We start from the raw sequence: 14,686 nt of genomic DNA on the forward strand, positions 1-14,686 counted from the left end.
GGACTCCACCATGGTGTTGAACTGGGGTCCGAACAGCCCGTCCGGGCTGATTGGAGCGTCCAGTAGCATTTTTCTGGCCGTCACCTAACGCCCGCAGCACTGTGGTGACGGAGAGGGGGAAAGCATGTTCGGCCGCCAAGCTGGCACCCTGCTCCGACTCTGTCTCCCCCATTCGGGGGAGAGGAGGGAGGGGAGAACCGAACGGTAAACCGTGGAGGGAGGCGGGGCAGGAGTTGTCGGACTCCTGCCCGGCACTCGACCCAGGGACACTCGGCCCCAGGGACACTCGGCCCCGGGCCAATCGTCCTCCTCGGCCACAGCAGCGTCCGCTCTCCGCTTCCTGTCGCCCGAGGGGAGACGGGCGCAGTGTGTGCATGCTACCTACTGGTTTAAAGCCGCGTATGCGTGCTCTGACCCCAGGCAGGATTCGCATACTGCTTTTATCTCTGCTGGTCATAACTCATTATGAACCCAGAGCCACATGAGGGACAATCTCTCACACAATTTTTACTCATGTTTACTCTGCAATTGAAGTGTCTCTTGTGCTTCAGTAACAGTGTGCTGAAGAAAAGAGGGAGGTGATTGTCGGGCCTCCTTCCTATTTATACCGGGAGGGAGCCCGAGGGTGGGGCCCACCTTGCGGGTGGGCGTGGACTACAAGTGTTTCAGTGCTGCGTGTGCAGGGGGATTACCCAATCGCGATAGCCTTAGAGGGCGAAGCCATATACGAAATAGAATTTGTGTTTACATTGTTAAAGCTCGAAGTATATGACACATTTCATCATCAAAATCCTTTTTTGATGATTCTGCAGCTTCCCGTCCGGTGTGTGGACAATGCGGATGGATTTCCTCGTTTGATCGTCTACGGTGATGAAACATTCGAAAGTGTAGGCTCAAAATCTATTTAAATACAAGTGCTTTAATTTGAACTTTTCTATGGAGCGCATGTTAAGTTTTGTTTCTCTTTTTCTTGCATGGCCAGGATGCGGTGCAGCAGCATGCTACTGGAGAAGGCCCCTACAGGTGGGCAGCGATGCATAGTTTGGTACAGATGCTGTTAAGAAGCTGATCATTCAGACACATATAGTATTTTTTGAAATATAGTAACCAAACTTTTGACCTTGTATGAGTTTGTACTGCCTTTTTGTATTCTCTATGACCACCCATGTTTCTGATAGAGGCCTCTGCCACATTTGTTCAAGCAATGTTTCTTTAGATATATTCTCATTAATATCTGATATTACCAAAGAAATAACAAATAACCAGATTTTTTTCCTCTCTCTCTGTAGTACTGTGTGACCTTTCCAATCTGGACGCTGCTGGTTCGAGTGCCGGGTTGGACAGAATGTAGACGAGTACTAGTAGTACAAGTACCCCAAGGTGCCTCCCATGGCGTGGCCAACAGTGTTTGAATGGCAGCTTCAATGAGCAGGTGGCCCTTGTATGGCAGCCCCTGCCTCTGCATGTTACTTGTTTCATTTCAAACCTTTATTTATGCAGGTGAATCCCATTGAGATCATTGATCTCTTTTTCAAAGGTGACCTGCTGCAAGTAGTGCTTGTTAGGCCTTCACGTGTACAACTGTGCATATCACCATTCAAACAGGAAACACATGGAAAATGTTGATAATTCAAGAGTTATAATTTATTTTGTATATTGATTGTTGTGCTTTTATTTAGGTCTAATGTGTACATATAAATGTGTCTTTTGATTGTGTGTATAGGTATATACATATTTGTATATATATTTATTTTTGTATTCGGGATTGTGGGAAACGGTATTTTGATCTCTCTGTCTGTACAAACAAACTGAGAGATTGACAATAAAGTTGACTTTGACTAGTTATGGGTACATTTCGAAACCCATAATTCTTTACTTTTACTTGAGTAAAGAAGTTTAGTCAGTACTTTTACCAGAGTAGTTTTAAACAGGAGTATCTGTACTTCTACTTGAGTAAAGGATGTGTCTACTTTAGCCATCTCTGCACTTCTGACAGGTGATTTTTCTATTGAAGTTTTTTATCCAAAACCTTTAAGTTATTTTAAATTTAAAAATGTTTAATATTTATATGCTACCTCTGGCTTAAATTATTTTAAAAAAGCGATGTAAGCTATCACATCTATGCAGACAACACCCAGATTTATTTTAAAATCACACCAGGAGACTATCCTCCGATTAGAACACTGAGCAAGTGCATTAAGCACTCACTGGATGAATCAGAACTTTCTCCAACTGAACAAACAAAAAACTGAGATCATTGTTTTTGGAGCAAAGGAGGACCGATTAAAAGTAATCGCAGAGCTTCAGTCGGCAGACTACAAAACCACTAATAAAGCCAGAAATCTGGGTGTAGTGATGGACTCAGACCTGAATTTCAACAGCCACATTACAACAGTCATAAGGTCTGCTTATTATCACCTAAAGAACATATCGAGGATTAATAAACTAATGTCACAACAGGACTTAGAAAAGCTTGTCCATGCTTTTATTTTCAGTAGACTCGACTACTGCAATAGTGTATTCACAGGGCTGACAAAAAAATCCATCAGCAAACTGCAGCTGATTCAGAACGCTGCTGCACGTGTCCTCACTAACACTAAAAGAGTGGATCACATCAGTCCGGTTCTGAAATCTCTACATTGGCTTCCAGTCGGCTAAAGAATTGATTTTAAAGTACTATTGCTAGTTTTTAAATCATTACATGGTTTAGGACCAAAGTATATTGTTGAACTCCTACATAATTATGAGCCATCAAGGTGCCTCAGGTCTTCTGGGATGGGTCTGCTATCGGTTCCGAGAGTAAAAACAAAAAATGGAGGCAGCATTTAGCTATTATGCCCCGACACTCTGGAATAAACTACCCAAATCATGCACGTCCGCAGAAACGCTTACTATTTTTAAGTCGAGACTAAAAACATATCTCTATGCCGCTGCTTTTAATTGAGCTGCTCATATTCGCACTACAGTATGCCTTTTAAACATGTATTGTATACCTGTGGTGTTTATTTTAATTATTTTATTATCTTTGCTTTGTAATGCCTGTTGTGAAATGCCATTATATAATGTGTTTTTACTGTATTTATTCCTAAAAAGTATTTTAATTTGTTTTGTAAAGCACTTTGAATTGTCACGTACAGAAAAGTGCTATATAAATAAACTTGCCTTGCCTTAAATGTGTTAAATTATTTCAGTATGTATGCTGCTGGAAACAGTCCCCTGTTGTGAGAACAAACCACAACAAATATGTGTGTGAGAAGTTTAGCTACTACACATTGTGTCAAATAAATAGATAAACTGAAAAATAATGATGTACTAACATAAAAAGACATAACTGTTGGTGCTTTGTTTTTTTGTGATACCATGATGTACTAGCCTAAATAAACAATGTAGATTCAAATGTATTCAATCCTCACCTTGTCATCATAAGGGAACAGCAACAGATCCGGAGTCAGTGTAAATTGAGAGCAGAAAAAACAATTATTAGATAAATGATCCAATTTAAAAAAAAAAAAAAACAGGTTTACACAATAACATACATGACTTTCTTAATTTAGGGCAGGCTATAACTTCGTTTATTAATCAGTATGCTCACTGTGGGGTCGAGTGAACGAAAAAAACTTAAATGAGAAGGTAAGATGTTAATAAAAAACAATAATTGATACACTAAACTATATTTTATATATATATAGAGAGAGAGAGAGAGAGAGGTTTTGAACTGCTCTGATCAGAAGTATCACTATAATATAGCTTAATCTCTACAGTTTATACTTACATTTACCAGACAGCAACCCAATGTGCTCACACTGGTCTTCTTCTTCTTCTACAGACTCACTTGCAGTAAGGTGCCACAAATAGCTTACTCTGCCCCCTACTGGCAAGTGCTATAATTACAGCTCTAAACAAAAGAGCTGAAGTATGAATAGTATAATTAAAGTAAATGCTACATTAAAGAAAAAGGGCACGTGATTTAATAAAATGTTTCCGATGCTACACTAGAAACATGGAAAACAATATCCTGCTCTATACCAATAAGAAATGGTACATATATATAAATAACTTCAAAATAAAATAAACTTAACTAAGACAAACAGTGTTATTATTAACACAGTAGTTAAAAAGATGAAGTACCCGTTAATAATGTAACAATAATAACAATGTAAAATGACATCACGTGCACGAGAATGACTGATCTTTGTTGCAGTTTGATTTAAAGCAAACTGTTAAAAAAGTTATACATTTCAACTAAAACTGGATTTAAACATACAAACCGAAATATTTGAAAACATGAAAAGAAGAACCAAAATGTATCAGTGCACTTAAAAACTTTATTATAAAAATGAAACAGCAGTTGCATAGAATAGAGCTGGTGAATATCAATGCTCCGTTATTAAATTTCTCTTTTTTAAATCAGGAACTATAAAAAGGCCTTACAATGGGACTTTAGAGACATTAAAAGCAGCGGTGCATTCCTGCCCAGACAAATTCTTTTGTTTAAAAATACACCATACAAATACTGTATGAACAACACTGAAAACATAACATTACACTGTACTTTTGCAAAACTGTACCAAATTCCTTCACAGCGATCGCTGTAACACAAATATACATTCAAGCTTCCCAACAAAGACAAACGTAACAGAAACAAGTTCATTGTGAGATAAAGTTTCCTACAAGAACAATATATTAGACAAACAGAAAATAAAAACGAAAATAAGTCAGTAGCTGCAATCTGTTTGAGAGGCACATCTGTGGGAGCTAAAATCAGAGGAGGGGGTGTCAGACGTTCTGGGGTCCGATCAGCAGGATCAGAGGTGGAGGCGGCCCTGGCTGCGTCTGATATGGACCGGAATCTGAAACAGAGGCAATGGATTATTACAGCTGCGGACAGAGGTGTGTGTGGGAGTGTGAGGAGTGCGTCTATGGGAATCTAACCTTGGGTATATCTGGGCTGCCGAACGGCGAGAGTTCCAGTGAGTTCTCTTTGTCGGAGGAGTCGTTGTGGCGATGCTGAGCAAACTTTCTCTTCAGCGCTTCAGCGATAAGAGCCGCTGGGTCGCTGAGCAGAGCGGGGCCTCCCTTACTGCGCCGCCTTCTCACCGGAGTGCCCCCCGGGGATCTAAGAAGGACAGAGGAGGAACGTTTTAGAGACACAGAAAAAAAAAATCTAAATAAGACAATAAACGATGGGTACTTTCTGAGAACATTCTGCCACATTGGGACATAAAGCATCATAATGTAGGATATTGTTATAATATGGGACACCCATATTCAGAATCAATCAACAATCAGAAAAATTAAATTGCAGTTGCTCCATTTTAAATAATAAAATAAAATATACATATTTGTTTATATTTAATTGAATACAAATGTTAATATAAACATCAGAAATAAGAATGTAATATAAAAAAAAAAGATTTAAATGAAAAAAAACATAATTATATAAACCTAAGAAGTTAAAAGTAGGTCTAACTAAATTATAAAATAGAATAAAAATATAAAAAAGAAAAATGTGCATGTTGTACTTCAATTCAAAACATGTTTTTTACAGCATATACCTTGGATTTTAGTGGTAGATTTAACAGTTTTTAAGGCTTCGGTTGCTCACCTGTTGACCGAGCGCAGTTTGACTTGAGTTAAGTCCTTGAGGACATCCAGCATGGACGGCGTCCCTTTAACGTCTGAGTCCTGGGGTTTGAGTGGACCCTTGTTGAGGTTTTTGTCGTTGTCCCTCCGCCGGCGGATCAGCTCTACGACAGACGAGGACTCAGCGGTGGAGCCAGGGCACGAGGGAGGGGGAGGTGGTGGTGGAGGAGGAGGGGGACGAGGAGCAGAGCAGCGAGGCGTGGAGGTGAGGGGGGGCGGAGACATCAGAGGACTTCCCGGGGTACTCTGGGTCTCAGACAGACCTTTTAAACACATTGAAATAACACAAGGATGTTATTCACGCGTATAACATGCCAACAGTGGTGGAATGTAACCACGTACATTTACTCAAGTGCTTGAGTACAATTTAAGTACTTTCACTCTTCTTTATTATTAACGTTTTTTGCCACTTTATACTTCTACTCCTTTTTTAACCAATTATTTTTTATATTTGCAGTTACTTAAAAAAATAATAACATGATGTGTTTATGATACTGTGTATATGTACAAAAAAAACTTCAAGAGCCATTCTGCATAATGAGTATTTATATTTGATACTTTAAAGGTCCCATGGCATGGCCATTTCTACTGATCATAATTCCATTGTTGAGGTCTACTAGAATAGATTTATATTGTGCAATTTTCCAAAATCACATTGGTTTCTCATACAGCATCTCTGTATAGTATGTGTATTCAATCTCTGTCCTAAACGGCTTGTTGGAGCTCCTGCCCACCCCTCCCCATGAGCCCATTGTGCTCCGATTGGTCAGCTCGCCCACTATGTTCTGATGAGTCCACCACCGTTACAGCGGAACATCAGTGATTATGTGTTACAATGGCGTTAGCAACCAGAAAATGACACCAGTAATGACAAACAGATGAGAATGCTGCGTGCAGTCTGAGTGCTGTGTTGGCGGGACGTTGCGCGGGACGTTGCGCGGGACGTTGCGCGGCTCGCTGCTGCGAGGAGCGGACAGTGTGAGCTGGGTTCATTTTCCGCTTGCTGCGTGGGGTCTGCGAGACCGCAAGATATCGCGAATGGACGCGGGAAGGGGGTGCTGAGGGGGCTGCAGCACCCCCATCTGCGAGGCTCCACTAGCACCCGGAGATAGGAGTCCACTAGAATCTCCTATTATTACTTTTACTTTAGTAAACGATCTTAGTACTATTACCACGACATCATGCCCCATGTGTTTGTGTGTTTTTTGAAAAGTAGAGGTACAAAGAGTGCGTACCTGAGGCTGGAGCGGCGGTAACGATCATGGCTATCTGAGCTTGGAGTTTGAGCAGCTGACTCTCCAGCGCTGTGATCTTCTGCAGGGCGTCTGGTTGGGTGGTCTGCCTCACAGGACCCCCTCCTCTCTGGGCTTTACTCTGAGGCGGGTACCTCAACACTTCCCGATTTACAGTACTTTGCTTCTTCGGAAGTAAATGGTTCCTATGGAGATAATGCATCAGTGTAATATTTAACATACTTCCACTCAAAACATCGATAAATTTCTATGGCAACAATAGAGGTAAACAGTTTTCAAGATGCCCTTTAAGGAAAATGTTGCCACCAGAAAGTAGTGACCAAATTATTTTGAGTACGATAAAACAGCGCAGTTGATCTCACTAGCTGAGTGTTACACCTTTGTTTGGTGTAATAATGCAATAAACCACCGAACTTTTGAATTATTCTCTATATATGGTTTTCAGCACTGGGAAACATGACCTTGTCTGAGTTAGTCCTGTGTCTATTTGTGTCCGTACCTGGTCTTGGCGAAACTCTCCCCCTCATCCTCAAACACCCAGAGGACGTCAGCGAACGAGGGGATGGACTTTGAATCCACAGTCATGTCCACATAACCGTGCGGCTTATAGGAGAGCAGAGGGACCTGGGGACCAAATATGGACATCGTGTTCACTTTTTGACCAAACTCAAGTGTTTGCTCTGATATTTTTTCTCCAGTCAAGGTCACAGTGTAATTTATATTCTAATTCATGACTTTTCAAGGACTTTCAACTTTCCAGGCCACTTTTGTATATATTCAAGGATCCAACATGGCATAACTTGAGACACAAATAATTAACTGTTTCAACACAGAATTTGTAGACCGCAGAAAATTGCCTTTTTATTAACTTATACGTTATAATTTCAAGAACTTCAATTTCTATTCTTGCACAACATACTGTAGATGAATTCAAGCATTCTCTATGACACCTGTCTATGTATGTCAGTGGTTCTCAAACTTTTTGTGTCAGGCCCCCCCTTTGGAGAAAAGTTGGGCCCCCCCAACACAAATAGTCACGTAATGGGCCAAGTTAACATTTATTAAAATACATCAATATGAACGTGAGCATTCCTTTCAAAAAAATCACTTTGCTAGAACAGTGATAATAAAACAATGCTCCATAAGTCTGTGTGCTCAAAAAGATAAATACATAATACAATTGTGCAATTCCTTTGCTAGAACAATAAGTTATAATACTTTGCAATCTGTGCAAAAAAATGAAAAGAAAGAAAATGCTGATATTTGACCAAAAAGTGTGTCTTATCACAGCATTAGTGGCTGCAATGTTATGCACTGCACATTTCTTCAAAACGGGGTTGCGGGCTCAGTGGCAGCACCAGAGATTTTCTTTTGGGTGTGCTGTGGGGTAGCTTGACGTTTCATAGAGGGTGCTCAAACATTTAGGGTTTCCCATTAATGTACTGGGCGCTACAGTTTAATTTTCTACTGCAACACTCCACACGCATATACATAGTACACCCGCGACAGTTACAATGAAGGCTCGATAATCAGCTCACGGCATATAGGTGTAAGCAGGGGTAAAGTACTATTTTTATAGGTGGTGTGTGGACCTAACAACCTCTAGGGGGGTCTGGGGGCAAGCTCCCCCGGGAAGATTTAAAAAAAATATTGAAGTTAAAAGCATCAATCTGGTGCATTTTGAGAGCAACATGAAGAGATCTATGGATACATCTCTCAACACTCATATGAAACAGAACTGGAAACAGATTTATTTTTTCTTTATGGATATTTTACAAATCACTCCCCAGTGCACCTTTTTCTAACACTGCTCTACTTGTACTGTAGCATATTATTTTTGAATCAATAGTTTTTCAAATTACGATTTCTTTTTTTTGTCATAACAACTTTTCCTCCTGGTCTCTTGCACCCCCCCTGTCAGGCCTCTGCGACCCCACCCCCTTTGAGAAACACTGATGTATGTCAATAATCAAGGCCTTGTTTTCCCTCGATAAATTCACAAGCTACAAAAGTTTTCCTGGCACAACAATTTCCTTCGGGATGAATTAAGTCTTATCTTATTTGATGAGGTTATTTATCATTTTAGATAATCTTCCGTATGTTCAGAAACACGAGTGGTTCAGTACCTGAAAGTGGATGCGTGGTGCAGGGGTCAGAGGGAGGTTTGTCCCAATCATCCGCACGATGCTGCGATACTGACCGCACAGATCACTGTCCCACACTGGAACCAGCTGCAAGAAAGAAGACACACACACACAAAACAGTCTTGGTTCAAATGTGCCATCCTTCCAAGGATCCAAGACTCACTTGGTAGCTTTAAGAGAACAAAGGACCAATAAATGTGACACCTGACACCAAAAACACAAATACTAAGACCATAGTTGTAACAGTAGCGTTTGTGCACTCACCATGTCTGGAGGCACGCCAAAATACTCCAGGACGGCATGCATCAAATCCAGAATATCCTCGGCTAAAGACATTGTTAGGACTTTTTGAAGCACCAGCTGATGACTGCAAAGCTCCTCTTTCTGCTGACTTAACTTGGCGAGAGGCCAACACAGAATGGATGCCACTGAGTCACATACTTTACACCTGAAACCAAACATACAGCACTTAGGCTATTGAACAAAACACAGTAAAGTCGGTACTAAAATCCATCAAGAGATACAAAATGTTTTTGTAGTTAGAAGTTTGTCTTACCCTAACCCTAACATGAATAAAACAATAACAAAATCAAAACAACGTCCACTCAAATGCAAGAATTGAAGAGTGTGTTTTCATCTCAGTCTAATTCAAAATAACTTATTTGTATCTTTAGTAGGTTTGGCTACTGTAGTGTTTCCTTAATGGGAGGAGACAGCCGCAGCTGACTCAGAATGCTGCCGTTTGTCTTCACAGAGACCAATAAAGCAGACTACATCAGTCCAGCTCTTAAAGAGGTTCTCTGGCTTCCTGTGGTCAAATAAATGATATAATAGCCCTGTTGGATTCTGAATTGATCATATATATATATTTCAACTTTGGCTTCTGTTTTCTATTGTATTGTTATGTTTTAAAATGATACTGTATGTGCAGCTGAATGTGTGAATCAAAACAGGTCTTACATCGAAGTGAATGGTGTGTTAAATTGTGAGATTAGTCTTTAAACCTCCCCCACACACCTTGGCTTTAACTAGGTTCACAAGGAAACAGATGCAAACACAGGAAACACCCATTGTGGTTTCATTTCATTTCCACAGCTAGAGGCAATTAATTAAAAATAAAAAACTATTTCTATGCTATCAAACTTTAATTCCAGTAGCCCCTGGAGTCCATTATCAATGCAGCTTTTTGTGTCTCTGTTGACATCACACACTGATGCTCCGGTTGACCATAGTGTCCCCCTGTACGGCTGACTCGGCTGTGAGTCCATGAATTTAATACAATTGGATCAGCACAGCGGGTTCAGAGTACATTTTTGTTTTAACCTCAACAGAGTAACCTTTCTGTGTGGGGGGAAGTGCAGGTTCCCCTCACAGGCAGCGCAGTGTCCCACAGAAAAGAGGTAAAGAGGCTCGAAGTAAACTGCTATACCAGGAAACATGCGGTATAACGAAACTATATATCTACTTACCGTGGAGGTTTCTTGAAAAAACATGCACTAGGAGCTACATTTGTCCGACATCTTGATGTTAACCTAATATATCAACTGTAACTGCAGATAAACACTTCGAACGTGCAGATGTATCCCAGCTCACGAGTCCAAGCAGCGAGTGTGTGTGAAGTCAAATAAAGCCGCAGTAGCAAAAGCTCCTCTGATTGGATAGAAATACAGAACTAGTGTGAGGAGCCAATAGGAGCGGTCGATCGTGAAGCAGTGGCAACGGCTGCTCGACCAATTGCATGTCGCGAAAAGCCCAACATCAAATTTGTATTTTTCTGCACGAGCGTCTTCCTCTACTTGGTAAGAAACAACACAAAAACTACATTGTACCATCTATATTTCACTACCTAGACGCTCGTATTATCATGTGTTGAAGTATTGCATATTTGTGTGTTCAAATGATGAACATAAACAAATGAAAAGGGACTTTTGTTAAGTTCTGCAGCTTCTTCCCGTTTCAAAAGTTGCTAACTTTAGCTTATTTAGCTAGCCACAACGTTAGCTAGCACGTTGACCCCGACAGGACAAGCTTGAATCACTGTTTATAAAGTAGCTTCGTACCTCGAGAACCCAGCCTTAAATCATACGCTAGTAATGGTAACGTCATCCCACTTGATCGTAATATTTCCTCTGTTTTATAATTAGGCTAACGTAAGTCCAACGTTCGCCACACACACAACAGTTTGTCCGTATCAGGCTAACGGTAAAACACATTTTACTTGATATCCTCAGTTTCAGATCTGGTGGTTAACCGAAGTTAACAGCAATGATGGATGCTCTGTCGGTGGTTACTCAGCTGCGGGACCTGGCATCTGAACCGCAGAACCGAGATGTGATCGTCCAGGATCAGGGCTGTCTCCCCGGGCTGGTTCTCTTCCTGGACCACCAGAACACAGACGTGCTTTTTGCAACTCTTCAGGTGGGTGAAAGATGCTGATCTGTGTTGTACTGTCCTCCTGCCAAATATTCTTTAAAGGACCAATGTTCTCTAAATGTGGTGCATTTCTTAATACTTTTCTGCCTTTGTCCTCAGACCTTGCGCTACTTGGCTGAGTTGTCCCCCAACATCCCCACCATGAAGAATGAACTGGGTATGATGGTGAGCTTGGAGAATCTAATTGTAAGGTGAGGGATTATTTTGTACTCCTGTGCACTGTTTTTTTTTTAGATAAGAGTATTTTCTTGGCATGTAATTGTACTTGACATTTCCAGTGAGAGTAGTTTGAGCTGTCAACTGTAATGATTCCTAATGCTGTTTTGTTGTACTATCTTAAGTTTAAGCATATAATGATATGTACTTAAACACTAGAAGTGAATGGGAAAGCCTAATAGTTATCACCCTAACTGTAGACTCAGAATCGTGGGGGGCAATTCAGAGGTTTGGAACTAGGTAACATAAAATATAATATTTATTTATTTAGGCAGGGCCTGTCTGTTGACATCACGTCATTGGCCCAGGAGGTGTATGATATTCTGACTGCGCCTGCTAAACCCATCCCCCGCACGCCTGAGAGGGAGAGGAGAAAGAAACCCCAGTTCTTTATCAACTCCTCTCAAAAGAAGGCCAAGTCTGTCACTCTGCACATCAAGGGCCTGGACAGCACTGTGAGTAGACTGACCTACACAAGCAAGACCGTGACTATTATTATCAAATGCTGCAACTTATACTTTTTCTCTTATAGGACCAGCGAAGCTTGTGTGAGGAGGCTCTTCTGAAGGTCAGAGGGGTAATCAGCTTCACCTTCCAGATGACTACCAAGAGATGCACTGTCCGCATCCGTTCAGACCTGCCCACTGAGGTAACGCACCAACACATTAACTATCAGGGGCTGCTGAGGAAGAAACCAGCCTGTTCAAAAATGAGTCGTATTCCTGTAGTTGTAGTCAACATTTGTATTATTGCATTATCATAGCAACTTATGTACACATGGTGCGGGTGAACACTTTATATCTGATCTCCGCCTATTGTTTTTCAGAGTCTGGCATCAGCCATCGCAGCCACTCAGGTGCTGTCGGCCCAGCAGGTGGTGAAGAATGAGGCGGGAGAAGAGGTGAGTGGTGGTGCTAGATTCCTTATTTTGTTTAGCAGCGTTTTTAAGTATCCATACTATACACCTCAATTGTTGTCTTGGTTTCAAAATGTGTTCTTAAGTTCTCTCAATCATTTTTGTATCTACAGGTTTTGGTCCCTCTAGACGCATCTGGAGTGGACGTCCAGAAGAACTCAGCTATCCCAGACTACCTCCCAGAAGAAGAGGAGAGCCCAGAGAAGGAGGTGGACCGAGCGATTTCCCGCACCACAGCTAAAGAAGATTCCAGTGGAAGCTGGCTCAACGCCGCCGCCGGTTTCCTCACCAAAACGTTCTACTGGTGATACTGCTGCAGTTCAAATCCCAGAGTTGTGGAATACAGCTGCTGTGTATATAACTAGAGTGGACATCACTGGAGGTTAGCAGCCCTCGGGCTAACATCCTGCCTTTGTGAGGACTTCACCAACAGTCATCATTTGTTGTGAATAACTAGAAATGACCCAGATGTGCATAAGCACTTCTGGTTAAGCAGTTGAATATAGAGGATCACACACTTGAAAGCATATTTTGTCTCTGGACCTGCGTATATGCTGATTTCTATCCACTATTTTCATGAAGTGTAAATATTTTCTTTATCTTTCTTTTTCTCTAAACTGTCTCTACATGTAAGAAAAACAACTTTAAAGACTTTTTCTACTTTGACACTGATGGAAAAGTATTTTCTGTAAAAATGCTGTATGTTGCTAGTTATTTTGGTTTATGCTAAAATAAATCTGCTCCATGTTTTAAATGCACCATTTCTACTCTTATTCAGTATTTTGGACCAAAGAGGCAGTGAATCGTCAATTCAAAACATTTTATTTACTTGCCAGCAGTTGTACAGTGATCAGTTGTACAGTGGTTCACAGATCTCCCACAGCCCCTCTTCGTAGTAAAAGCTTTCCAGTTTTCAAAGCCTTGTGTTCTTAGTCAGTCTTAGTAAAATATATCAGCTTTTAAACATAATTTATAGGATATGTATGTATAACGTCATTTACAAGCAGTTTATTTTCAAGCTTTGACCACATTGAACAGAATGCCATGTACCACTGGCAGAAACCAGCACTACATAAACAATCTTTCTGGAGTATCCTTCCATTTTTGGTGGTACTGCAATATTATAACTAAGAGGAAAGTGCAGAGGTTCGAGAACCAAATGCTAAGAGAGTAGAAAGGACAGATAGCTTTGACATTTCATCACAGGCTTTGATATTCGTTAACATAAATCAAGCAGAAGTCACTGGAGAGTTATGGCATGTGTCCAAAGTGTCAAAGCTCACGCTGGGAATGCATATCTTCACTTGAGTGAGAGAGACAAGTGACATCATACTTGCCACGATGCGGTAAGGCAAAGGAACACAATTAGCAGCATTTCTTCTTATAATTCCTCAATCAACAAAACATTACATTATTTTAACATTACCACCATATTAGTTTAATTCATTTTGTATTTTTCTTGGCCAAAACAAAAGTCAGCGATGGGATAAATGTAAATGGTAAACGAAGGAAAGGGGTTTAACGACAAAGAAGATTTTTTCTGCTCCATTTAAAGAGTATGGAGGACAAAACAAAGAATCACATTTCATCTGTACAGCAATTAAATAAAACTAAACAAATCATTATTTTACGAACAGTATTTTCTTTTCGTCGTTATTTAACTTCATGATCCTCCCACGCCCACATTAATAACTTCCTAGTCTTAAACACTGTAGACACAGCAAAAATATATTACATGAGACTTTCCTGTAGTCATAATACAACTTCATGCACCGACTTCCTTCCTATATCTCTTCAGTAACATTTCAATAGAAACGTTGAATCATGAGGTTTCGGGTCAAAGAGACGCGTTAATGAAACCATGTCATTCGGAGCCTGTTGTGCGAGTTCCAGTTATAACGCCACATTATGTCCGATTACAGTGTTCTACAGTAGCAACAACAAAACATCTCTTCAAGTATCAGGGCTGAAGACTTTACAGCTGATCTCAGTTTACATTATTATTAATCTCATTCACACACATTTAGAGAGTCACAAGGGGGCATTCGATGCCCCTGTGATTTCAGATTCACTTCAGAATC

The 14,686-nt window shown here is 40.7% G+C and overlaps 3 protein-coding genes and 1 long non-coding RNA gene across 5 annotated transcripts in view; 2 read left to right on the forward strand and 2 right to left on the reverse strand.

The window, feature by feature from the left end:
* The window catches only part of LOC104950042 (histone deacetylase 7-like), a 232,818-nt gene that overhangs the window by 39,594 nt on the left and 178,538 nt on the right, over positions 1 to 14,686 (reverse strand). The window lies entirely within an intron of this gene.
* On the forward strand, positions 727 to 1,708 carry LOC104950030 (uncharacterized). Its single transcript, XR_798882.1, has 3 exons — positions 727 to 887; positions 983 to 1,023; positions 1,290 to 1,708. It is a non-coding gene; the product is annotated as an uncharacterized lncRNA (long non-coding RNA).
* Positions 4,306 to 10,662, reverse strand: mtfr2 (mitochondrial fission regulator 2). The gene is made up of 8 exons (XM_010776469.1): positions 10,510 to 10,662; positions 9,305 to 9,488; positions 9,023 to 9,127; positions 7,396 to 7,520; positions 6,879 to 7,081; positions 5,606 to 5,906; positions 4,933 to 5,116; positions 4,306 to 4,850 (listed from the first exon to the last, which is right to left on the reverse strand). Exons 2-8 carry the CDS (start codon positions 9,374 to 9,376, stop codon positions 4,806 to 4,808), a joined length of 1,035 nt encoding a protein of 344 aa, XP_010774771.1. The 5' UTR covers positions 9,377 to 9,488; positions 10,510 to 10,662; the 3' UTR covers positions 4,306 to 4,805.
* On the forward strand, positions 10,748 to 14,680 carry armc1l (armadillo repeat containing 1, like). Of its 2 annotated transcripts, none has more exons than XM_010776467.1 (7): positions 10,748 to 10,839; positions 11,272 to 11,458; positions 11,573 to 11,664; positions 11,961 to 12,144; positions 12,222 to 12,338; positions 12,516 to 12,590; positions 12,719 to 14,680. In XM_010776467.1, exons 2-7 carry the CDS (start codon positions 11,306 to 11,308, stop codon positions 12,911 to 12,913), a joined length of 816 nt encoding a protein of 271 aa, XP_010774769.1. In that variant the 5' UTR covers positions 10,748 to 10,839; positions 11,272 to 11,305; the 3' UTR covers positions 12,914 to 14,680. The 2 variants fall into 2 exon arrangements, with proteins under 2 accessions (XP_010774769.1, XP_010774770.1); XM_010776468.1 differs by lacking the exon at positions 10,748 to 10,839 and adding an exon at positions 10,966 to 11,190.

Source organism: Notothenia coriiceps, unplaced genomic scaffold, assembly GCF_000735185.1.
Source record: "Notothenia coriiceps isolate Sejong01 unplaced genomic scaffold, NC01 NC01_scaffold00017067, whole genome shotgun sequence".
NCBI classification, from domain to species: Eukaryota; Metazoa; Chordata; class Actinopteri; order Perciformes; family Nototheniidae; genus Notothenia; species Notothenia coriiceps.

Bases quoted from the DNA above. Each gene is read 5' to 3' on its own strand.
- mtfr2 (XM_010776469.1), bottom strand. From the start codon at position 9,376: ATGTCTTTAGCCGAGGATATTCTGGATTTGATGCATGCCGTCCTGGAG. The intron at 7,521-9,022 runs GTACTGAACCAC...TTTGGTCCCCAG, and splicing joins CACCACGCATCCACTTTCAG to GTCCCTCTGCTCTCCTATAA. The intron at 4,851-4,932 runs GTTAGATTCCCA...CCTCTGTTTCAG, and splicing joins GCAGCCCAGATATACCCAAG to ATTCCGGTCCATATCAGACG.
- armc1l (XM_010776467.1), top strand. From the start codon at position 11,306: ATGATGGATGCTCTGTCGGTGGTTACTCAGCTGCGGGACCTGGCATCT. The intron at 11,459-11,572 runs GTGGGTGAAAGA...CTTTGTCCTCAG, and splicing joins TGCTTTTTGCAACTCTTCAG to ACCTTGCGCTACTTGGCTGA. The intron at 11,665-11,960 runs GTGAGGGATTAT...TTATTTATTTAG, and splicing joins TTGGAGAATCTAATTGTAAG to GCAGGGCCTGTCTGTTGACA.